Consider the following 25,708-nt stretch of genomic DNA (forward strand, 5'->3'; position numbering starts at 1 on the left):
AACAGAAACACAATTCTTCCAGAAAACAAAACTGGAGGCCTCAAACTCTGTCCAAAACGTTCGACAGTTAAATCCTAGAACCTACGTGCAACTGACGCACTCCTAAGCCAGGCGAACAATGACCAGAATTCCTTTCCTGAAAATACGGTTCCGAGTATTCTGGAAGTAGAGCACAATTAACGAGACGGCAACATAGTTTTGAAAGGCTCGGTTCCACGAACTGCTTCCTTCCCCCGATGATCGTCCTAGGTGGGCCGCGAAACAGCCGCGGATGGATCCCCGCCGTGATGAAAACGGATGCATGCATATTGCACTTTCCGCCACAGAATATCAGTCTTCTCAGTGAAGCGTCGGCCGCTTCTGACTGCTCGTACGTAGCCGTCCAGCCGCTGATGGAGCGAGAAATTCGCGCAGACGTGCTCAGCGGCTGCCGAGGCGTCTCTCGAGGTGAAGAGGCAACCGCTTCTCGGAGGTCGATCGGATCTGTCTTGATTCGCCAAGCGGTTCTCGTACGCCGTTGATATCGCGATGATCATTAGAGCTGATATATCGAAACGCGTTCGCGTTGATCCGCCATGCATCACTCCGTGGCTTCCCTTTTGCCCGCAGACACGCGAAACGTTAGCCACTCTACTAGGAACGGTCGCTGCTTATTTTCATTTTTCACAATTCCCGCTACCGTTTCGGCCTGGAGAATCGTAGAAGATGAACTACCCGGCTATTTCCGTTGATTTATCGAGGCCATCGCGACAGGCTTCTTCATTAATTCCGTCGTAGAGTAGGTTACGAGAGGAGTGGGACAACTGGGAAACAGGAAAACTGTCCCACGAAAGAATACCCAGCGATTCTAATGGTTCGATGTTCTGGGAAAACGAATTGGCTCGAGTCGCTTCCGAAGAATATAAATCTCTAGCGAATGTTTCGAGAAATAAACTTACTCTGAAGCGAAACTCCCGTGAACTGTTCAATTTTGCCCGAGAGCTATTTCTAACAGGACAGTAAGAAAAGGACTCTATCCGTCTTCTTCCAATTTTAAACGTACTTTTGCGGAATCATAGTAGACAGATCCCCCCGGTTGCAGCGTGTAAAACGCGTGTTAGCTTGCACCGTGTACTGCAAACGTAGTATCTAGATTTATCAAAGTCACCGGACAGATGGTGCAAACTCGATGCTGCGTAATTTTTCTCTTGAAATAAAGGAATTCTCTCAGCTGTAGGTTCACAGATACCCTCGTTTAATACTTATGGGAAAATGTACGAGAATATGTGCCAATGCAAAAATATATAAAATATCACCGATAAAGTACATATCATTGTCTACAAGAAGAAACACACATTTCTTTAAACCTTTACTGTCCTGTGTCGAGTGAAACTCGACAGAATTGTACTGAAATCGGAAGATCTGGACTGCAAAAATTAAATAAAATTCAATTCAATTAAATTTCAATTCAGCATTTCAAAATTTGTATCTGTAAAATTATGAATTTACTTAAACATCCTAGTGTTAACATGATTTTTCCTGAATTTTCCACAGTGTTATAATGCCAACAGCAACCTATAATCTATCACCATGCAAAAGCAGATTAATATCATCGATTCTCGATTCGGATCCTTTTTTGCCAATAATAGAAGAACCAGTTTCCTGAAATATCGTAACTGTCTGCTTCGAGCTGGCGTTGCAGCCGAAATGCACTCGAATAGGAGTTCACGTTTTACGAATAGAGCCTTGGCAATGAACGCTTCGAAAAGGATTCGTCGTTCGGTCGGCGTTCGAGTGGCAAACCTCGAGGCAAGCCAGTCACTTATCGATCCCATCGATCGACGAGGGAACTTCTCATGTGTATTTACCACGAAATCCCGGATCGTTTGCTTGCAAATCGTTTAATCGACACCTCGCGTGTCCCCGAACGATCGGTGGTACAAGCACAAGGTGGATCTCCAAGGGCTATCGATCACAGGAACGTTGTGTTGACTAACAATGGATCCCGCTATCGCGGAATCTCTAGGATGACCTGATGGATCCTCTGTGACCAACGACGCGTACCGGTGCATACATATCGGTGCCCGCAGATTTAGATCTTGCGGGTACCCTCGTGGACGCGGAATTTGCTTCTGAATCGAACCTGGCGTTGGCTACCTTCGGATGTATGCTAACGATGATTTTTGAAAACCGCAGCTGCATCTGATTGGCGGCAGAATTAATTCTGGCGGTGTTCTTCGAATTATGTTTCCGGTACCATGTCGTTTGAATGGGGAGAGTGAGGTTGTGGAACGAAGAATTTTGTTTTATTTTGAATTATATTGGAGCACCGGGATGTTTTTAGGCTGAACGTTTCAAGATTAGTATTGTGCAAAGTAAGGGTCTTAAGGGCCCAGGAGTCTTCATTTTACTGTTGTTGGAATTCAGTGCTCTGAAAGGTTTAGTACTTTATGTTAACTTCCAAGTTTGCTAACATTATGGTAAAGTGCAATACTCAGATACATGTAATTGACCATACCTATGGTCTCAAGTTCACTGTCTACTCAAACTCTAAATCTGCACAATTTGTGAACCTCGATGGTTACATGACACTGCCGAATGAAAACGTACAGTTCGGTTGAACCAAAAAAAACATGATTTCAGAATCTCTTTACTGTGAAGGATTTACCTTACTTTACAGGATTTTTTACCACCTATCACTAAACATTTTGCTAAATATCGTTCCATACCTGATAACAAGTTTCCAACGAACCTAAACTCCAATTTGTTCCAACTCTACTTCCCATTCCTCCCTAGCAAGCGTCACCACGTCTTCCTCAACCGTTAAATAAAATTCGGATGTAACAGCCAAAGCAGGGCAAAATTCTATACTGATCGATCTAAACATGAGTACCATCCGCCATAATTCGCAGAATCGGACACCAAACAACACCCTCTGCCGAGGAACGACCGGCCCTTCCAGGCTCGCGAACCGTCGCATTCTGCTCGCCGCGGTGGACTCCGGAGCGAAGTCGAGCACAGGGCATGCACCCGTGAAATGCATCGGTTGCATCTCCCCTCCCAGTTCCCGGCGGTCGTTCCGTGTGCCCTCCACAGGATGCACCGTGCCCCACCATGGGCTTGACAAACACACATCCGTACACATTTATACGCTGCAGGCCTGGCACGTCCTCCGCGCGTCCCTCTTTCAAGACAGCTGCCCCACGGGTACGAATGCCCCCACCTTCCCATCACGCTACGTTTCGTGCCTGTAGTTTCTTCGTGGTGCGGGCTTCACTTCTATACCGCTGCTACGCGCCGACGACCGCTAGTCGACAGGCAACCGGTGAAGGAGCTGTTGCGCCCGCACCGATCGTGCGTACGAGTTTATTCCGATACTCAAAGTCGCGTCTACGTCGATCGATTCGATGCTACCGGTATCGTTACCGAATTTTATCGACAGCCAATCGGTATCTTCGAGTGGTACCGTGAGTGTCAGTATTAGTTTTCTTTCACTGGATCATAGGAGACTGTCAGCTTGATAATCTCGAACAGTGTTAGTTATATCGAGTTCAACGACTCGTCAGGAACAAAATCGTGTAGTGATGGGACATAGACGTTAAAAGATCCAGAACTATCGTTCCAGGGTCTGACAGTGTTCGTTTTCAAGTTATCGTGTGTTGCTGTTCCTTTTTTGGAGCAGCTGATGAACCCTAATACCATGCTTCCAATTGGAGCTATCTCGTGTTTTGTGATACTCTGAAACGGTATTTTTTTAAAGGATAACCGATACCTAGTTCAATGGGTACAGAAGAGTGCACGAATTTCTTTAGTTTCCGCTGGTTTCGGAGCGCGTAGTTCCAGTCGATCGCTGGTGAACGGACGACCGGAAGAGGAGCCGCGTCAATTACCACGGCCGCCAGTCCTACTGACAGTAATTCCTCCCGGTGCATTGGGCTCGCCGTTCTGCACTTTGTATTGTGCAGTCTATATCCGTGATCGAAAAATCACGGAACAGAAGTGCTATTATTCGAGCAGGCGCGGTCGTCGATATCGTAGTCTGCTTACCGCGGCGGGTTCCTTCGTGACACGCCGTATCGCCGCTGATACGATTCCTTGTGTATGTAACGCATTACGCATTGCACGCACTGGGGAACTTGTTGTGGACGTTCCCCACGAACCGATTGCTCGAGCATCCCTGAAGAGGAGCCGGTATCGGAGTATCTACCGAGTAGCTGCAACGTTAACCTTCCGAGACTTTGGACGTTTGTTTCAACAGTCCACGTGCTCTATTTTCTTCAAGGTGTCTCCTCATGGGAAAGAGTGAAGGCTGCTTCGAACTCGGTTCAATTCGTCGAACCGATTCGTGCCCGTGTATTCTATCGAGGACAGCGCTTTAAACGCTGTCGACGAGTGCAATCGATCGTAACGTCGACCGTCAGTTTTTGACCAAATGCTCTCGAGCCTCTCCGGGGTTTCCCAGTGTTCGCTGGCTGATCGATAACACCGAACCTCGACCGGTGGCCTTGCTGCACGAACGATTGGACGCTCCAAAACACGATATAGTAGCCATGAGTAGTGTGGGATTTTTCACGTTCGTGCGGCGCTGAGAGTTCGGTTAGGGGTTCAGTCAGCGGAAGAACGATCCTGGAACGAGTATCAGAACGCTACCACGAATGTGCCGACACTGCCAGGCAGGAAACATGAAAGGTAAATAGAACGATTTCGTAATCGATCGCGCGATCGATGCATCATGATCGATGTTTTCCTACTGAATCGTTTGCGTGATTCGTGCAGACGTAGGATTCAAAGAACCTAGTTGGTGTTTATGATAATATATCCTTGATAATGTTTTAATTAATACGGATCTATTCTTTCTTTATATTTTTTCGCTACACTGTCAGATTTCATATTTCTTTTCCTCGTGTGTCTGTCTGCTATTTCAACTCTTCTCCAGTTGAGAGTAGATTTCAAAACTTCATTTAACCTTTTAACGTGTTTGTCGATTATTTATATATTCGCGAATTACCGTCGGAGCTAAACGATAAGTGGTTGACTCTCGAGAGATATTAAATATTCTCATACATCGTTACAATTTTTATTAGTTTTCTGATCAGACACATTACGCAACAGAAGATTAAACGCTTATTAAACAATTTATTCTTTCACAATTTGAACTTTAAGTTAGATTGAAAGTCATAAAGATTACCTCGGGTTAGGTACTCCGATGTTTCTCTTACTTGTATTCAGGTCTTGTTCCTTTAACACTAAACCACCATGTCGATCAATCTGACCCACATTCTTCATTGATTCGCACGATCATCGCATAATCAATATGTACATCATTAATTCAATCTAAAATTACTCAATTATTACTATTATTAACAGTCACAATTATTCCAACAGAGAATTAAATTGATTGACAAATTAATTAGCTCTTTCTCCCTCCAATTGCAAATATATATCCGAACGTATAATAAATATGCATACCTCGGTAGTTTTAGTGTTGATATGGCGAATAAACCCGTCGAATAAAGTAAACAAAACGAAATTAACGAAGTAAAATATCCTGCTCGGAGCTCGATGGGAATTGACGGGTAAATATCAAGCTGGGATTAACATCGTTCGACATTCGCTCGAAACGAACATGTTTGGGAAGTGTGATAAACTGGCAGGCCAGCGTTTCCGGTGCCGGTTCGGTGGCGCGTACCGCCTGCCTTATCTTCGCCCGCTTTTTCGTAATTGAAGTCTGTATTTGCATCGCAAACAGCTAGTACGTGAAAGCGCCGATGTTCTGAATTAATTGTACAACGTCAACGGGAGCAACTCCTGGATTGTTTCTTTATAATTATCTCGTCAAATTACATCTGTATTTTCAACTCCCGATCACTGTTCTTGGAGTTAAATAAAAATTTTGGACATTTCATACCGAGACCACGACAAAGTTAATTTATTTATTCAATTTAGAATTGTTGGATTATTTAATTCGAATTCGGTTCCCGTTAGGGTTTTGATTTTGTAGATTCTTTCAGCACAATACCCATTGTTTAAATGATTTTCAACGAATTTTGAGTATAAACAGTCTGTTTTGTTTGTTAGACTACATGTTTTCGTAATCGGTCAGAGTGTTAACGATTTTCAAAATTTTCGAATAATCGTCAAGACTGGGATGCTGGATACAAGGATGTAATTACAATTGTGAAGTGTGTATGGAAGATTAGCGTGTCAACCACAGGATATCGTAAAATCACAACGTATTTATTACATATTTTTCTCGATATAGTTAACAGTACCGGTTAGATATTACATTGCGCCTTTTCACTCTTTTTTCACGTACCATATACTATCGTGTCAAGTTCATCAGTTTATTCAACGACTCACTATTCAATTCTCAATTTACATCGATATCAGCCTAAAGAATCCCAGGTCCAATAAACAAGTGGTCAGCACAATATTACTCCAAAAGCATGGGCATGTATTCATCGAAATTTGATAATCAGACAAATCTTTGATAAGAGAAAATAAAACTGATCGCTTGGCGAAAAAAGAGCGCGGTACTTTCATCGATGTTCGTCTTTTTCCACTCCATTCACGATCGTCTGTGTCGTTACTCGTTGTAATTCACACTCGACTCGCCGGCGTACACGTGTCGTTCTACATGCAAATCGATTTACGATAGCGCACCGCGTATCGCATTTTTATCGCTCGGAGATGAACGACACGCCGATATTAAGCTCGATAAAAGTCGGCCGAGGAACAAGCTACGCGGTGCACGTGACGCGAGGCATGCAACATACTCCTCTGGTTATCTTCCAGACGTTATCGGGATTTTTGCAAGATAAGGAACCTCGTCCGATCCTTAGGAACCTCTTGGGTCGAACCGTAGTCTGGCGTTTGTACCAGACTCGCGTAAAGCCTTGTCTAGACGTAGGGCGAGATTAGAATACGTCATTTTCCAAGGTCTTGGCAGCCGTTGCACTCTCTCGGTTTCTAGTCTCGAATTCATGCTCAGCATTTGATTACAAGGCTTTTAATAGAGAAATGAGAATTATGTTAATAATCTCGTGGAAAAAAAACTACCTACGACAAAGTTACACTATTTTAAAGATGCATGTAACGCTTGCAAACAATTTTTTCTCAAAGTCACTTTTTATCAGATCCTAAGGTCATCGTTCCATTCATCCGATAATATCATGAAAAAAAAAAAAAATTACCTCGCAACAAATTTCTATGCGTCGATACGCGTGCACTTTAAAATAACACAGCTTTATTCTGAAGAATTTTTTCATGCGACCATAAACAAGGGAGATATTTCGGTATTCCATTTACGTGTCCCAACCTGAATAATTTACGAGTTCGTAAAAGTCCAAGTGCAACATTTCCCGACTCCTACAGCTAATGCAACACTTTTATTCGACGTTTATGCATCCGTGGCAATCAATGTCGTCGCTGAAAAGCCACGGGTAATTAAATCGTTCGCGGACGTAACCATCGCGAATGAAATCATCGCCGATTAAAGACACTCGCTGGATCCGAACGTCGCGCGTGTCGCTGGTACGTGGGCGTAACAGTACCCCGGATGGGAAAACTTAAAAATAAAAGGAAAACACGAGTGGCGACGCGACCTTCGTGCGCGTTCACGTTTTCCGTGCCCACGTTCTGCGATCGATGGCTTCGATATTTGTTGTCCTTCCGTATAGCGATACGCGCAGGTGTCGACTCGATGCTCTCGATCGGTCTGTTACGTAAAGTCGTATCGAAATTCACGTTACGTTCGCGCGGATTTAGTTGTTACACGCCGACACGCTCGCGCGGCCGTGAGAAAACGAGCGAGCGTGCGACGAATCCTTGGAAGCAACCGAGCCTCGATTTACGACCATTATGAATGGCAGCGGGCGGGTTCCGCGATTCGCGAGATTTACGAGCGTCACTCGCGCGTAAGAGGGAATATTTGGACCTCGATTGCCGTGGTAATTTCAATCCCTGCTGGTAGACGCTGGAGACTTCAACGAGGGGGCACGGTCCTCTCGGGAATAGCCGAGTGTCTACAAACTGGAGGAGACCGAGGTGAAGGGACTCGTTCGGTGGCCGCTCGCTTCACCCGATAGGTAGTAGTAGTAAGATGTCACAAAATCACAGACATGGGAAACTTAAGTAGTTGTTCGATCGCTGTAATATTTCACTGTTACACCAATGCATTTCAATTATTACCTGTTCTCGTCACTCTTACGTTTTTCTTTTACTTTCTTCATATATATAAATGCATGTACATTTCTTATAATACTATTCTTCATATATAAAAATCCATATATCTCGAGTCGGAGTGATGAATCTAATTCGACGACTACTCTACGTGGTCGGTCTGTACTCTTGCGATCTAAGTAAAGATATAGTAGTGTTCGATTAGGTGCATATTTTGACGTTATATTTTATGCGTATACTTCAATCTTGTCAGCCTTGAATTCGTGTTTGAATGAAAAAAATATTCTTCATATGCCTCGACGTTGTTCGGATTTTATTCGAAAATTTATTCGTTCGCCTCTAACGTGAAAGACATGACCATGCCTATATTTTGACTGAAATACTCACAAACGTCATGAATGATGTATTACCTCAGAGAGATCAACATGAAATTGATCTGAATGGGTGACATAGCACATATTCTAGCTCGTATAAACAGCATCTGTAATAAATCTCTTCAGCTTCGATGCTCTTGTATTCCTCTTCACCAAACAAGTACTCATGCTCGAATTATGTTAAAATGTATTACTCTTAAGGCATTTCATGTCTATTAGGGTACACATTTACATATAACTTCTAAAGTACAAAATATATTGAAAAATGTTTAAAATTAAAATTGTGCCAAACATTTTTACATCTTTTTCCCTCCTATTAAAAACACTACAACTTTTATTTAATGTATTTAATGCTACAATCTAAGCGTTAGGTGTACAAACATAAATAAAATGGATCACTCTGACTTAAAGAGTGATTTCTACTTTACAATTGAATACTACTACCATCAAAATATGACAAAACTCTTACAAAAGTTTCAACACAGATGCACCTGAAGTTTCCTCGCGAGTCACCGATGACTCAATCGTAGTGGTCGGTGCAACCGCATGCAATTAATAAAAAAATGAAAAAAAAGGGGAAAAAAGGTCTACCGCAAAAGAATTGCCATTGCGAAAGGTAAACAAAGATGTTTCGTGCGCGTGATAAAAGAATTTGGAGTATGAAATAATATCGAGTTCGCGGTGCACACGTGACTACGACCACGCGAAGCGATCTAAAGGGGAGTAGAACAAGGTCGCAGAATTCGGGTTCTGAATCAGCGCTGGAATATTCGCGAACGATGGAATCGTAACGCGTAAACAATCGACGCAGCACGAAATTTCGGCATCGATTTATGCACATCGAGCGCCGCGCTGTTCGGCGCAACCTGCCATGAAGCACGCAAACCGATTGTTTACCCGCGAGCGAATCGGTCGCCTTCTAGGCGCCACGGGGCGCTAAAACAGATTTATAGCCCCTACGGTAATAACGTGAAATTATCAGATAATTCATTGTCGCTGCCGGTTGACAAGCGTCCCAGGTTCGTTTGCACGTTCAGTCATGGCCGGTTTAAAGGTCGCGCGACACGTTCAAGCCAATGTCAAGGGGTCGATCTTCACGGCTGACACCGATACGGGTAATTTGTCGCGCGCTCGGTATAATCGCGATGAATCTGCACGAACTCGATTGTAACGTTTGACGAATTGACGTTCTATCGCACGGGGGGGATCTTGATTGATGATTAATGAACGGAACGAGCGAACGATTAGGTGGAGGCCGGTTTTCTATCGACGAATTTGGAACTAAGCTTCAACTTCGTCTCGGTTGGTTCTTATATTTGAACTTTTAGTGCAGAGTGTTCTCAAAGGGGAGCAGTGAGGCAGTGGAATATAATTTAACCAATTTTTACTTGGATTCACAACTAAATTGAGTTTTAGAATTTATGATTAGATGGGAAGTCGATGCAATATAATGAGAATTGTGTAACTTGTGTAACTGTGTGTGAATTGTGTCATTCGACCCACTTCACTTTGGACAAGCATCGAAAATCGAATGGGCGTGACGCAGGACCCGTCACTCAAAATCACTACAACTCACCGACAAGGCATTTGTAAGTCCTCCCGAAATATCCTCTGCGGGCAGGGAAACGTTCTGCACACGCCACATCTCCGACCGTGCTTCTGTTACCAATTTCTCCCCTGTCCAAATTCTGGAGAGCCCCTCGATCCGTCAGAATGATTGGATTTTAAATCAGAATCATTTGATACGGTAACTCAAGCTTTTGAGCTAGGTTTATCCCAATGTTACCAGTCTAAATTTCACTTAACCACTTTGATCGTTCGCATTTCTCGATATCTTGGAGTATTCTGCGTCCAAGAAATTAAAAAAAGAAACAGTTACAAATTTTCGCGGATGCGTGTATCGTCCTAAAAGTTCATGCCACTTATACTTCTGTTACTCAAATGAAAAATTTCAAACAAAAATTCCAAACCTTCGTCTCTCCTTCATTTCGGAGCACAGAGTAATTCTAAACAGTTTAACGCTCAACTATGCTTACACACTCGTTCCCTCGCGCCATTCATTCCTCCGCGGCAGGTAACAAACGTCCTCGTGGCGTGATGCAATCTTCCAAGGTTAACGTCGCACCGTGCAAAAATCAACCCGCTGGTATAACCGCGAGAACACTCTCGCGCGCATAGCACAGAAGTACCCAACTCGATTTTACTGAACGTCCACGGGGACGTCGTCCGGCTTGAGTTGTTAGAAACACGCCCGTGCGACATTAGTTTCGCACGGTGAGTCAGTGGAGCTGACCGTTGGCTCGGGTCGAGGCACGCATAAACATGTCCTTTGCAATGCAGCTGGACAGGCGACACCGCGCTGTATTGCAGCGACCCAGATGCCAAAAGCGGGAGAAGGTATGGCGCAAGTTACTAAATAACAGGTTCTACCCTAACCGCAGAATCGGCGCAGCCCTTCTCGTTTCGCGATGCCCCTGGAACGACCAATTGCCGATATTAATATTTATAAATGGCGCGCTGGACGAGCCCGTGGTAATCGCTTCCGCGGTATTCCGCCCCGTCTGTTCGTTTTCGGTCGGCGTTCGTTAAAGATGGACACTGGCAGTGATAAAATCAGTCGTTCCGCTGGGAACGCGTGTGTTTCTCGGTAATTATGTGTCACGCGAAATTCAAATTTGCCAGGCCGATTTTGGGAGTCCATGAAATCTAAACGTGACGTCCAATTATAGGTGAATTGAGAGCAAAAGGTATTCGTCATGGAATGTTCTGAGGAATAGGTTTACAATAACGTAGTTGTGGTTAGCGAAGAGGATGGAACAAGAGAAAATATTCGTAATGGTTCTATAATTCTAAAGAATAAGGAAGTAAGTAAGTAGTTATTCACGGATAAATAATGGTTGAATTGTGCCAACAAAAAAAAATGCAGTTGACAAAGCAGTCGATTTCTTATCGAAACGATTCAGACTCACCGGCTTCAACATAAAAAAGCGAATAGACGTCGATGATCTCCAACACGGAATACCTTTGAGGTATAAACCGCCCGCGGATTATCGAATTCTTTCCTCGCTGACGCGTTTTCCCCGCTGGTTCTTCGGGATCCTCGTGCCAATTTATTTTCAAGCGTAATCAATATGTAAATAAACGGCTTGCCGCCGCTGTTGCTACCGAGAGACATGCACGCCGCGGCGCAGCTGGACAAGACACGGTGCAGCGTGTGTTGCAACAACCCAGATGCCAAATGCAGAGGAAAGAATGGCGTAAGTTTCTAAATAAAAGGCTGTACCTTAACCGCAGGAATGTTTTGCACACTTCGGCCGCGTGGTAAAAAGTTACGAAACGCGGCAACTATTTTTAGACGATCGGTAGAGCGAGCGCTTTCAGGAACGTTACGATTTCAGGAACGAATTCAAGTCCGCGATCGGTTATCTGGCATTCTTATCCAGGGCCCCTCGAAACAGCCATTGGCTCGGATATTTTACGACTGTTGGTCGATTCGACGTATTCGCATCTGACAAGATACACCGTTAGTAGGTTTGAAGAGGAAGAGGGGTGGGTACTTTGGTGACTTCAAACTGAGGAGCCGATTTTTCATTTTTCATTGGATTATCCTAGAGATTTAAGTTTGGATGCATTGTTCGGAGAAGACTGTGGGAGTTTAGGAAATTAATATGGCAATATTGCGGAACCTTCGATGGTTGTGCTTTAATGAAGTATGACATCAAGAATTCATTTATTTGAAAATAAATTTAGACGACACTAGAAATGATAGACACTACAAAAAAACTTAACCAAGACTGGAAACTTGTATTATAAAGAAAGTAAAAAAAGGGAGAACAGAGTAAAATGTGGAGTAAAAAATTCAAGGTTTTACTACATACGAAATGAGTTTAAACGCAACTTCTCAAAAATACCCCTAAAGCATACTCGAAAATATTATCAAAACTTCCTGCTTCGAAACTGTCCAATTATTTCTTTCTGCTCCACCACGACCACGATCACTCCAACACATCATTATCGCTAAAACAGAAGAAACCCTCGAAAGGCGAGTAGCTCCAGCAGTGGACTCTGCTTCGGCCAGCTTAGATAGCGTGCAATTCCAGGGTGAACGACTGGTAGCCCAAGCCACTACCGTTCGACGATACATCAAGGCGTCGAAATGGCCGAACCGTTTTGCTCGGTGCAATCCAAACCGTGGTTCTCTGGCGTCGTCGCGATATCCGCTCGAAACATGATAATTCCAAGAACGAGTCTGCGGCTCGCTCGAATCAACAGACGAAACCAATCGATGATCCAGGAGCGTCGGTTAGAAACGATCGCGTGAGAAAATCCGACTGTTCCTCCGCCGCCGTCGTTGTTGCACCGATGCACGCTCTCGTGACGTAGGTACCTGGTTGCACGCTCGTTGCACCGGTTCTCTGGTACGCGGTAAAACAAACGTCGCCTAGGACGCACGCGTTCCCTCTCCGCCACGAACATCGACGAACTTCTATTCGCGCATATAAGCGCACGATACAAGGCGGATCATAACTCACAGTCAGGTTCTCGCGATCGAAGAGCACTATGAATAGTAGCTAATTGACCCAGTTGAACCCGAGTCGACCGACGCAAGCTGCGTTATAAATACGATAGCGATACAACCGTGCGATATACATATTCCGACGTTACGTGCGCGTTCCACGTGGTTTCCGTTTCCCGTGCGGAAGGATGCCAAGATGGATCCAGTCACGAGGAGGATTGATGGACGAGGTCCTGTAGCAAGGTCTCGGTTTCGATTATTTCAGTCCTAGCTACCGTGTGACGGTAGTTGTATGGCAGACAGGTGATTGAATAGGAAAGGACTGAAAACGGGTTCAGGGCACGGCGAGCGAGTGGACTAGTGGCGCCAATAGTTCGCATGGTATGCGTTGGAATCATCGTGGTGGCTAACACTGGTGTAGGCCATGTGATGTTTAACAAAATTAAAAATACAACATTTATTCGTGATAGTAAAATATCTATCCGATAAAATAAATTATTTAACCTTTAAGAGTATTTTAATTATACTGTGAAAAAATTCGAGGTTTTCTTCGTATATAGTACATAATAACTTTAAATATCATAATAGAATGATCTTGATTTTTTTATTATCCATAAGTTATTTCTACTTTTATTAACATTGTCAACGGACCAATAATTTTAATTTAAAACTTTGTAATTACTATTGCTTTACTCATTTGGCTCAGGCATTTATTACCAACACGTTTATTCGTGTATAGTCTTTCTACCAAATTGGTTTTCTGCATGAATTTTAAGTTATTTTTAAAATAATTGAACCTCGTGAAATTCGAAACTGTACGGAGTTAAATGAAGGTTGGGATATGGAAATAGAAAAGGAGTATTGCGTGTATAACAGACAGTTTTTATCGACCATACTTCTATCTTTAGCTGTACTACTTTTTAACCTCCCTAGAGACTGAAGTACTCTACCATTATATTTAGCATATTCGTACGCGGTGCTGAATATATTTGCAACTCATCCCGTGCCAGAAAAACGAATAGTATCCTTCAATTCCCTGTGATATATCGCTGCAATCAACAGGTAACCTTTTTATTTTGACGATCTCTAAAGTATGAAACCTGTCTGTATAACAACTGCCGTAAAAATACTCATGTACTGTCAGGAGAGTATAAATACATAAATTTAAATTTGAAGCATTGTCGAAAAGGATACTGAAGATATCTCGAAATATGGCATTAATTCTTTTATTCAAAACAATAATACTCCATAGAAATTAAATGATGAAAATAGCAGAAAATAGTAGATGAAGAATATTAGTAAAAAGTGAAAGTACCTACTATATTTACGTACACAGTGTATATTTTCCAACTGAAAATTATAGATTCAAATATGTTTCTCGCGTTAATACGGTTATTAACAGAATAAATCGATCGTTGGATCGCTCTGCTCTTCTCGCGAAGAAACAACGCGTTCTCTCGCGTCCTCGAGGATCGCATGGATCCTTCCATAGATCACTCGGGCTGTTGCGAACCGATAAATGGCTGGGTGGAAGGATCAAGAGATCACGAGATCTAAAGATCGAGGGACACACACGGGCTGACGCTATAAAGGCTGCAACAGTTCCAGTGATAAATCCAACTCGCGGTACCGAAGATTTATATTGATCATCCCCGCTGTGCAATCTCGATGACCCACTTTCTTGGTCACACGTGTTCACTAAGAGGATCGATAGTTAATTAAGTTACCATCGTCACAACCTCTCAATACCACCGATTTAGCGATCGATCGATGACTCACGATCTAGCCGATGCGAAAAATATCACGTGGACTGTTGAGAAGGCCACGATTTTACTCGAATAATCGATTATTCAATTGAACTATTCCATTTTGCTTTATTTCTTAACACAAAGTTGTCCAAATTTTATTCGAGTGGTACATAATAAAAATAATCAACGTGTAAAGCCAGTATTGACGTTACGTTCGAATTTTGTTTCATCTCGATTCGTCGATTTCGCAGCCATAAATCGAATCTTCAACGAAATCGATTTCTACTTTTTTTAGAGAAAGGTCTTTCAGCATGTGGCACATGTGTGCCAATGCTTTCGGCGAAGTACAGGATTGTGAGTTGATCGATGTTCATCGGACGATGAAAAAAAATCTCGTTGCGTAAAGCGATGAGCAATCGCGATGATGCGTGTTTTCGATGTATCAGCTTTCCAGACACCCGATACGTTTGTCACACCTAGCGAATCGACGATCAGCTTCCATGCACCTTTGAGTCGACTCAAGTACATTACATTGAAACTCCATTAAAACGGAACGTTTTTCTCCGTCTCGTGTAATGGTATTTATTTCATCAAAAGCGTTATTTACAACAAATTCAAACAAGCAGCGAGGAAGCTGCATCCTTCGATTAAAAACCTTCGTCCTTTCTCAGTGAACGTTTCCCAACGAGAATATCGAAACATCGTATGTCTTCGGTTTCTCCATGAAAATTTTGTGTCAAGTACATATAAGAATTCGTGATTATTAATATGGCAATCGTCATTCAATCTTAACTTTATAATTTACCTATTGTGAAAGTTTCCTGAAAGATGTACGGTTTAATAATTTGGAATTAAAATGTTCGTCTATCGATTGGAGTATCACTTAAATAATAATTGCTGACTATGAAATGAAATTACACGTAGAAGTTTTGTATATTAAAAACAAATCGCAAGTTTATTTTCACAGTCTGCAATAAGTAATTGAAAAAATAATAAACACTCGAAGGATATTCGACACACTTTGATATCGATACACGACAGCCCTCGATAAGTCTTCGCTCGTAAAAAACCTGCGCGTCGGGTGCAGTTCGTTACGTTATATTTAATGAACACGTCGACTCATTATCCGTTTCACCTATCCATTTATTGCCCAGACGAGGACACGATTTCATTAAACGAGGACAAACGAAGCGCATCTCTGATCATAACGAAATCGTTGCTCGATACCTCTTGCCCCGCGATTGGTAGATTAACGTTAACGATTGGCGATTACGCTCACTTCCTGGATGTACTAATTACTAACATACCGCGAGTAAACCTCGTAGCTCCCAGCAGCGCACCGTTCGACTAACGTATCAATTAGCATTCGAGGCTGGGTTTCACTTACTCGCCTGCGTTATTAGTGTAATCAATAAACATTAACGGGACGGCTCGGATAATTGGAGTTAACAATTCCAGATAATCGCTGCGAATGTGTTTTAGTAAACACCTTTCTCTGGTCGTCGACTCCGTTACTCGGGAAACTTGCACAAATTCTATTTGAACTTGAAAAGATCTAAAAGAAAGTAGTAATTCTAGTTCATTCTATTATCTGTTAAACTGAGTTTTCTCAGTTCATTTCAAAATTAGAAGCTTCGAGGGTATCCAATGATAGTAGGCATACCAGGAATCATTAAAAAATTGTCAAATTTCGTAACATCCTGTCGCCTAGAGGAATAGCGGTTCTTGATTCGAACGATGTTTCGCGCGGATGAGTTCATCGAAAGTGATTCCAGCACCCATGTACACTTGTTTGCGTCACGTCGCCGACTTAATGTAAATAAGCCACAAATCGCGTCTTATTCTAATTCGTTGATCAACCATAGAAGCTTGTGTTACGAAAGTAATCAGGATATTCGAAACGCCTGCCAACCACTAGCAGGGTCGAACTTTTATAGAGAAAGTACCGTTACATCTGACGACGTCATAATTCTATTAAAACCCAGTGACTAATGTAGCAAAGACGAGACGCGTTAGAGAACTTCATTAAAATTCAAATAATAGCGTTATTATTCCGATTATCATCTCTAACTTAATTAGCTGGGACCTGGATGTTAGTTTCATGACAGCTTATCCTCTTAAGTCTCTTTCGCTTTACACATCATTGCCCCAGAGTTAAGAATATAATTTGAAGCTACTTCTATCGTGTTTTTTTGGCGCTTGTTACATAGAGGAGTTTGTAATCAACGTGTCTTTTTTTTTTTTTACGGAATGCAAAGGATTGAGTTGAACTTCGTTCGTACAAAGTAAAATAAATGGAGAAAGTCATAATTGCTCGCGTTTCTCTTCGTGCCTTAGTTGTTCAAAGTTACACGTGAAGTTTAACAAAGAAAGAAATAGTTTGTCGAGATACTCAATCTGGTGAAGTACAGCTGGAGATCGAATGGTATTTTAACGTGAAAAATATGATTTCTTCATTAAGAATTATTTAATTCTGTAATTCAAATTCTGATTTTCACTTGACTAGTAAATAACTTACATTTTAATTGTTCTTAGATACTCTTATCTGTTTAAGAGCTTTGTCCAATCTCGAGTAATCAATTCACTCATCGGATCTTACTGATTAATATTGACAGATATTCTTCACCCCATATAAAGTTTCACAGTTCACGGTATATTTTTCAGAACAGTAGCTCGGCATCGATATTTCAGTTTCGTAAGGTTTTAACTGTAACCTGCCAGGTTTCTCTCCTTCAATACACTTTCCAAGCCACAGGAATTTCAGTCCCATCAAAAAGTAATTTTCCTAAACCGTTTTAAACACTAGTCTACCTATAATAAAATATATACTAATAAGCAAACCTTGTACCCACAAACACATCTCGCAGATAATCGCGATAATTTTCTCAATTATTTCGATTGAAGTCAGAACAAATGGAAGAAAACCTTTTCCACCGTGTAAGAGAACAATCTAGGTTAAGGCGTAGATCGCAAATAGTTACTATTCATGGAGAAAAAAGTCACCGATCACCTTGGAGTCTCATAATAGTACCACGAACGTCCAAATTTTACAAAACAGGTGAAGTTGTGCGAAGACTAGTAGGAAATAAGTTCCACTTATATCGGCTGAGATCGTAGATCCTCGAGATCTGGTTCAGAAGATCTGGGTCGACGTTGCGCAAGTCGTGACGGAGGTCATCCGATGCTTCAACGCGTTGTCCGCGACCGTGTACTCGCGTTGCTCGTGGATGAAACAAAAGAGGACAAAGACGGGTGGTCATCGGGGTCTCGGAGGAACGAAGAATAGTGTCACCTTTGGCGCCCAACCGGGCGATATTTCGGGTGAAAGCAGATAAGGATAACGTACCATAACCGTGGAGAAAACGTATCGAAATTTTGGCCACGATCGCGAGAGTCGACTTCCAAAGAAAGAGTCGCACAGGCTCTCCTTTGTGTCCCTTTTTCGTTGCCCTGCGATTCTTTGCGGCGAGCCTCTTGCAGACCCATACATCTTCCGTTTCTTCGAATTTTTACCTACGTCAGGCTCCACAATTGTTTCGTTTACACGCTGCCATAACAGCTTATAGGATCAAGATATTCTTGGAACCGCCGAGGTGCGGCACGAAAGGCGGCGGCAATAATAATCGACACGTCGACGACCTTATCTTTTTGATCGTCGAGAAATCGATTTGCAGATGTGTGCTAGACAAAAAAAAAAACTTCGAATCAGCGGTTTTATTTGCAAACGCATCGAGATTCTATCGTGGGGATGAACGGACACAATCGCATCATTAGGAGCGAATTACCTTCTAAACAGAATCGGGGTTTCGACATGGCCCCCGGGCATGATTTACACGGATCGTTAATCAAATAATCGGGACGCGTGTATCGCGTCCGCGATCGTTTGTATCCCGAACGAGGTGGAGGAGGGACACTTGATTTTCGACCGAGTAAATGCATTGACGCGCACGAACGAAGATCTTGAATGGGCCTGGTTCGGTGTCCACTTAGCCCGCGGGCATTAATCTCCTCGTAAAGTCGATGAGCCCATAAAGTGCCCGGCCGCGGCGGCCATTGTCGAGGCTTGGCGTTGCACGTCTATTTTTCAGACGGTAGCATTCGTTTAAATTCAATTAGAGACGAGCAACGATCGTAACACGCGCGCGCAAGCTTTTAATTGATTTCGCTAGACGTTGTTCCGTTTAGGCTGCCTGACGTCCACGCGTATCCGGTGTACAGGTTCTCCCGATACAGAATCGTTGATCAGAGACAGTTGCTCTGTTCGTCGATGATTATAGGGAATTATTTCGTAGCGCGGTATACTTCTGGTGTCTCGGTTGACAGAGTGGACTGTCGAGGACTTAATTTATGCCTGCGATGCATACACGTCCTGATGTAACATTTAGTCGTTGGTTTACTATTTTTATTTCTAAGCCTGGCGCCTTATTTGAATTTTATTTAATTTTTCTTTCCTATTAATGCAATCTATATGAATGTATCTATATGAGATACATTCAGTCCTATTAATTTTAACTGATTCTTTTGATTACAGATTACCAGTTCCCGATAGACGTTTCTGGCGTAGCCAAGGACCATCCCTTCTTGGAGGCTGATTCCCTGCAGAGTCTGTTTCGACGACTGCAGGCTCTCAATCGGTGCGCAAACATGAAAATCGACACGCATCACACGCACAGCACCAGCCACAGCAAAAGCGTGAGTTGACGCTATGGTTTATTAAAATAACTTCGACACTGCGACTGGGAAATCTGTATCATTATTTTCGTGAAAATCAAAACATATTTCATAACCTAACACGAAGATTATTCAAGCTTTAACGTAATTTCCCAGTTGCAAAGTCAGGAAAAGAAAGCTCATGGAAATACAAACTTAATTCATAAGACTACGATTAACCCATTCGCTGCTAACTACGAGACGTCTACTACTTCAAATTGATTGCAATTATTCAAGGGATAAGTTTATAGCCTCCTGTGTCACGAATTATTGGAAAAGAAGATCGTAAATTTCCTTTTTTGATACAACAAATTTAATATCACTTTTTATTATCAAAATAGTAACCTAGATTACATATCTGTATTAAGTCTTGGAGTCCAAGGCAAAACCTTTTAAATTTGCCTGGCAGTGAATGGGATAAAGTTGATTGAATTCTCATTAGAATATCTTTAAGAAATACAATAAATACTATGTCAGATATTAATTCCCGTGAGGACTTTCTTTTCAATTATAAATGATTCCAACGAGCCCTTAATTAGACTTTGGAAATGAGAAGTTTATGTGATCCTGCAAGGAGAGTATAATTAATACAGTTTATTTCACCAGTGCACATTTAGCATCGGAATAAAAAGGAGACTTTATTCGAGTTTGTTTATTTACGATCGTGTTCGGTATGTTACGTTACTTTCTTCGAGCAGTCGTTGCCGGATTCCAGGCGTTTTCTGGAACGTACACGTTGCTCGTTTCCCAGCCAGACCCTTTTCAAGCTATGCAGGGGACGTGACGCCGCCTGGAGATCCGATGGAGGATCTCGAGGCGGAAATACCAGTCTAGATCAGAAATCAAGGTGACGTCGGGTATGGGTTCGCCGCGACAAGGGTTCCCTTTACCTAAACACTTCTCGGAATCCCACGGTTTTCAAGAAGCACGTTCCTTCTAGAACTTCCGCGGTTCACAGAGATCATCTACTCGAACCTGACCTCGTTTTTCACGTTTTGGAAGAGGATGATCGTTGTAACACGGCTTCCGAAATGATTTGTCATCCTGCGGTTTCGTTACGCGTCAACAGAGTGATCTCTAGATTTTCTTTACCTGTTGGAATCCCAAATATTTTGCTCGGATCCTAAAAGTTTGCTCAGCAGGTAGCTCAGGTCATTGTTCGTGGAATTTTTAGCAAGCAGCAGTTTGTAAACATTTTTCGTTGACCTTTTCTAGAAGGAATAATTTCATTTACATCGAATAGAAATCCATGTTGATATCGATGACATTTAACAGCAACGACGTGGTTTTCGTCGGGGAATTTAACTACGAATATTCTCGATTTTAATAGTCACTCGCATGTTGCAATATCTTAAATAATTAAAAGAGTAAATATACACACGTAGAAATGTCATGAGTTTCTCAGAGTTGGAATATTTCATCTACATTTGCAAATTAATATTACAACTTGGCGTGACCTTTTATTTTATTAACTGTGCGACAGTAACGAAAGAAAATAGTGAACGTAACATTTCTCCACCAGCGAGAGAAAATTGTATCTAATGTTACTAAATTAACAGAGGAATTCATGCCAGAGTTATCACAAAATTGCACAGTAATAGAAGAATTATACAATTCTTCAACGTTTAAAATTCCTCTCAGTTTTAACACCAGTTTTTAATGAAAGTATAATTTCCAGTTAATTAAACGGTACGATGCGAATTCTCCAGCTTTTTCGCACGTATTTGCATTGCCCAAGTCTTGGACTAACCCTTGAGCGTTTTCCAACTCGCGAAGTAAAATTCCAACGGTGTTTCGCCGTACCTTTTTCCATTCCTTTCTCCATATTCTGCCAAACGCTGAAGCCATCGTGGACTTCGTTATCTGGAATCTTTCTCCGGCGACTAATTGCAGGCTCGCGCTGTCGGAATTCAACGAGTTATGACACGTTTTCAGTATGGTCATTGTTATGCGCTGGCCTCACCTGCCTGTGCTATTCTTACGATTTGCCTGGGGACGAATAAACGAATGGAATAACAACTAACGACTGTCACGTGACCGGGATAACGCCGAAGTTAATTATCGTGGAGAGTGCTGCTAGGCGCGGTCGAACGCTGTCACTGCCTCGCCTCTAGGCGACGTTAGACAACAACGCGGTATTAACTTCACTTTCGTCGAGTGATTCGAGAAGAACGAAGCTGAAGAAGCCTTTAAAGTGTGATTGTGCTTGATATTTGAGCGTCGGTCTATTTTGTGCTTGCACAATTTCGAATTTGTTATGTCATCAATCGGAATTTTTACAAGTCGAATTCTAAGGAGTAATTTCTTGTCTAAAAATAAGTGAAAAATATGAAATCATTAATAAGTTGTAAAATAGCTGACGATAGTCTGTAAAATAAAGTTTTCCAAAAGAAAATATTATTTTACATCGACTTATTTTTTCACGAGAAATCATTATATTATCCTGAAAACTAGCTAAATAAAGTGGATACTTACTGTATATAGGTTATGCCAGAAGGAAACTTAATTGGTTTGTACCCCGCGTATTTTCGAGGCTGATCGCCCCGAAAGGGAAACCTCATTCGTAAAACGATACGCCTCATATATCAATTGAAATAACGAATCTCCATTCGAAAGTTCTTCCTTCCTCGAGAATCTTCGAGGCGTCCTCTAATAAAATTACTTCATTTAATTTCGCGACTGCATTCAATCGACCGTGTTCATAAACTTTCATAAAAAACCGCTCGTCCGTCACAATGCGAGCCGGCAGCGGCGAATATTGAGGCGGAAGAATGACGAGGAAATTAAATAATGGCAGCCTGTCGTTTTTAACTCGAAATGACCGACACCTTTTTATTCCCGATTGTTTAATCGACCGACGTCCCGTGTGCCTCGTGTGCGTCGTTAAATTCGACTGAACGATACGCTCCGATGTCACGAAACCCGTAAAGATCAATCTAAAAGAATTGTTCGCGGTTCGTTACCCGCTCGGATCATTATTCGACGCTCGGACAGGAAGTGTTCCAAAAATTGCACAATGAGGACCACGCGCGACGCGGACGGATCGCAAATCACGGTTAAAAGCGTTTCATTGCCAGCTTGAATCAATTATACGGTCCTCCGCGGGCCTCCAGTACTGGCGATTAAGATCACGGGGATCGATACGTGCGATCTCGAACGAGGAATTACTCTGATTCATTCACGCGCTTCGTGCAACAATCGCACAAAGGAGAGGAACTCTGTTCCGATTGAATTCGTCGGGATTGATCGTGATTGCCGTTTCTTTTTTATTCTTTTTAGCTTTTTCTTTACCCAAACGAAGACCATGCGCGTATCGATCCGCGTAATCTTGATCTCCGTGACGATGCAAAGTAATAGATCATTCGGTCCATCCTCCCTGGTAAATTGTTTCGATCGCGCCGTTTCGATTTAACGGACAGTGATCGCTTTAACGATGTGGATCACATCCGCTTACATTATTTTTTATTTACGTTTAACGCGATAGGATATTCTGCGATATTATTTGCAACTTGTTTCACTGATAGTGGTTGAAAATATTTTTAAGGGAAATATATACGTTGAGTTCTCTGGAAAGCCCTTGTCGATTTTTGGTAGGTGGTATAGGTCTGAATATATTTTCACATATATTTACATTTCTTAAAAGATGGAAAGGTTGTTGAACAAAATGGTACCTATGTTATTTAATAAATACAATATATATCAAAACTCAAATGTGCCTTTGAATTTTTCTTAAAAATTGGTACGAACTTTTTGGCGAACCCAAAAAGATTGTAATCACTATTAAGCACTGATTATAAAATATTATCAGTGTTTTATCTTTCTTTGTGCTTTATTCTACCGACTTGCACAATTCTTCTTTTTTAAAATTCTTTCTAAAAATATCTTTTCCTGTATCCTTTATTTCGATCGAGATCTATATGCTTGTATGAACATTTTACCGATGCAGGAACCCCAAGGTACCTATTCCGCGTTTAAATTTATCTCGAGACCCAGTGGCCTCCAGCTCGAAGTCGGAACGCGCAACTCGATACTCATTAAGAAGCCACGTTTCCACTTTTGATCCTGTCATGTTAATGTATTATGGATCTTGTCACGTTAACTTGTCCCAAGTTTGACGATAAACACGCGGAACGGGTAATAAAGTTCTCTTCCTCGTCGCGCGGCGCGCGAAGTCGGCTCGGTTGTCCCGGTGGATCGATAGATCATCGTGTTTCGCGGAGATCGAGGACTTTCATGCCCATAAACAGCGCACGGCCGCGCGTTTTACCCGCTATTAGCGCGCGCTCACACGTGCGTAGACGCGCGGCGTAGCTGCGACAACTGTCGCGGGCTCTCACCGGAAGCGAACGTTAACCCGCGTTATGCGTGCTCGTGTATTTAATAAATAAAAAATGTCGCAGCCTCGCGCGAAGTCCAAGGAAAGGAGGGAAAAGGAAGTCGAAGAAAAAAAGAAGAAAACCCCGCGCGCGGGAACATTTTTCGAGCTCGCGTGCGTGCGCGCGCGCCTCCCTAGATGGAGAGAAAGCACGTTCCCGCGTTTATGGTATTAACTGCGGAACACGAAACGATTTTGCGGGCGGGTTTTTTGTCGTTGGCGTCCTTAGGTGGGTGAAATAAAAAAAAAAAAATTTGAAGCGGAAGATGTTCTATTTAAAGTATGCGCTTAATTTTGATAGTGATGGTTGAACGATATTATGGTAAAGTGACACACGGATAAGTTTAATTTGTGTCTTTAAGTGTCGTGTGTATCACTGACAAGTAACACTCCGAACGTGATATGAATTTTTAGGGCGTTACCATTTCCAATCGGAAGTGGTAGATATCAATAACGACTGAATGAATTGTAGGAGTCTAAACGAAAAATAAGGCACGGGGATTCGATAACCCACGATCCTCGGATCCACAATCGACCGCTTTACCTACGCGACCAATCCCGTACCCTACGTTTCGTGTTCTTATTTGACTCCTTATTGTTGGGTATGGGAGGCGCGGACACTACACTCGGCTATCCTGAATTGACATTCATTCGCCCTCGAATGTCCGTTTACTCGGGTTTTGCGTCTCAACAGCAGTGCGCGCCGCGCCCTCTTTCGCCGTTTCTCCTCTTTTCGGGAGTCCCACTCCGACAATACCTCAAGTTGCCCCTTCTCTGGAGTGTACTACCCTCTCTCTTTCTCTCTCGACGCTTCACTGTTGCTGCCCGCTCCACCGTCAACACGACACCGTCCTTCGTTGGTCATTGTTGTTCATCGTCACTCATCGTCACTGGCCGGTCCTCTTCGGTGTAGTTGCCGCTGTAACCCCCCACCCCGGACGAGCCCCCATACGTAGGAGTCTAAACGAAAAATAAGACACGGGGATTCGATAACCCACGATCCTCGGATCCACAGTCGACCGCTTTACCTACGCGACCAATCCCGTACCCTACGTTTCGTGTTCTTATTTGACTCCTTATTGTTGGGTATGGGAGGCGCGGATACTACAGAATTATTGAATATTACATGATTATTACATAATGATTACATATTTGGTGTTTAGTAACATATTGGGAGGAAGATATTGTTTCAATTGTTCAAACTATTTTTGAATGAAAAATCTGTGAATCAAGGCATTCAAATCCTTGATTAGCAATCTATATAAATGATGAGAGATTTTATGATTTTGATTCAGGAATTGTGAAGTGGTAAGCTGCAGTAGTTGCAAGTGATAATATCGACAAATTTACCCAGCATGTTTATTCAACTGTAGATTTTTTTCGTGATTAATATTACTAATACACCTTTCACTTGCATGATTCCATTTGAATATCATGATGATATTTAAATAATAAATTATAGCGTTTAATCGAATGCATTAAACGTTTTATCGGAGTGCTACGATCTCTGATTGAATAATAAGTAGTTTTCTGCTACAAAGAGTAATACTGCTGCGCCTCGTGTCGAGTCTGCTAACTGAAATGTTGAGTAAGGCATGTGAGATCCTGCTTTACACGCGATTAATAGTTCAAATATTATTCGAGATAAGGAGAATTCAGACTACACTTGGCATCTCGGACAAAGACCATAATGGTAGTCTTCTAGTAACGTAAATTTAAAACGAAGGAAGAGATGTTGTCACAGAATTTAAGACAATTATCATTTTACCAAACATTAATATACATTTCCATACAATTATTTTTAAAGTCATGATTATAATTATAG

The 25,708-nt window shown here is 42.2% G+C and overlaps 1 protein-coding gene across 5 annotated transcripts in view; it reads left to right on the forward strand.

Moving 5' to 3' along the window:
* LOC128891336 (stAR-related lipid transfer protein 13) overlaps positions 1-25,708 on the forward strand; it is a 360,751-nt gene that overhangs the window by 301,359 nt on the left and 33,684 nt on the right. For all 5 annotated transcript variants that reach the window (XM_054150746.1, XM_054150741.1, XM_054150743.1 and 2 more), the window contains one exon: positions 19,330-19,490. In XM_054150746.1, coding sequence (XP_054006721.1) covers positions 19,330-19,490 — 161 coding nt within the window. The remainder of the gene's footprint in view (positions 1-19,329; positions 19,491-25,708) is intronic.

This window comes from Hylaeus anthracinus, unplaced genomic scaffold (genome assembly GCF_026225885.1).
Source record: "Hylaeus anthracinus isolate JK02 unplaced genomic scaffold, UHH_iyHylAnth1.0_haploid 12001, whole genome shotgun sequence".
NCBI classification, from domain to species: Eukaryota; Metazoa; Arthropoda; class Insecta; order Hymenoptera; family Colletidae; genus Hylaeus; species Hylaeus anthracinus.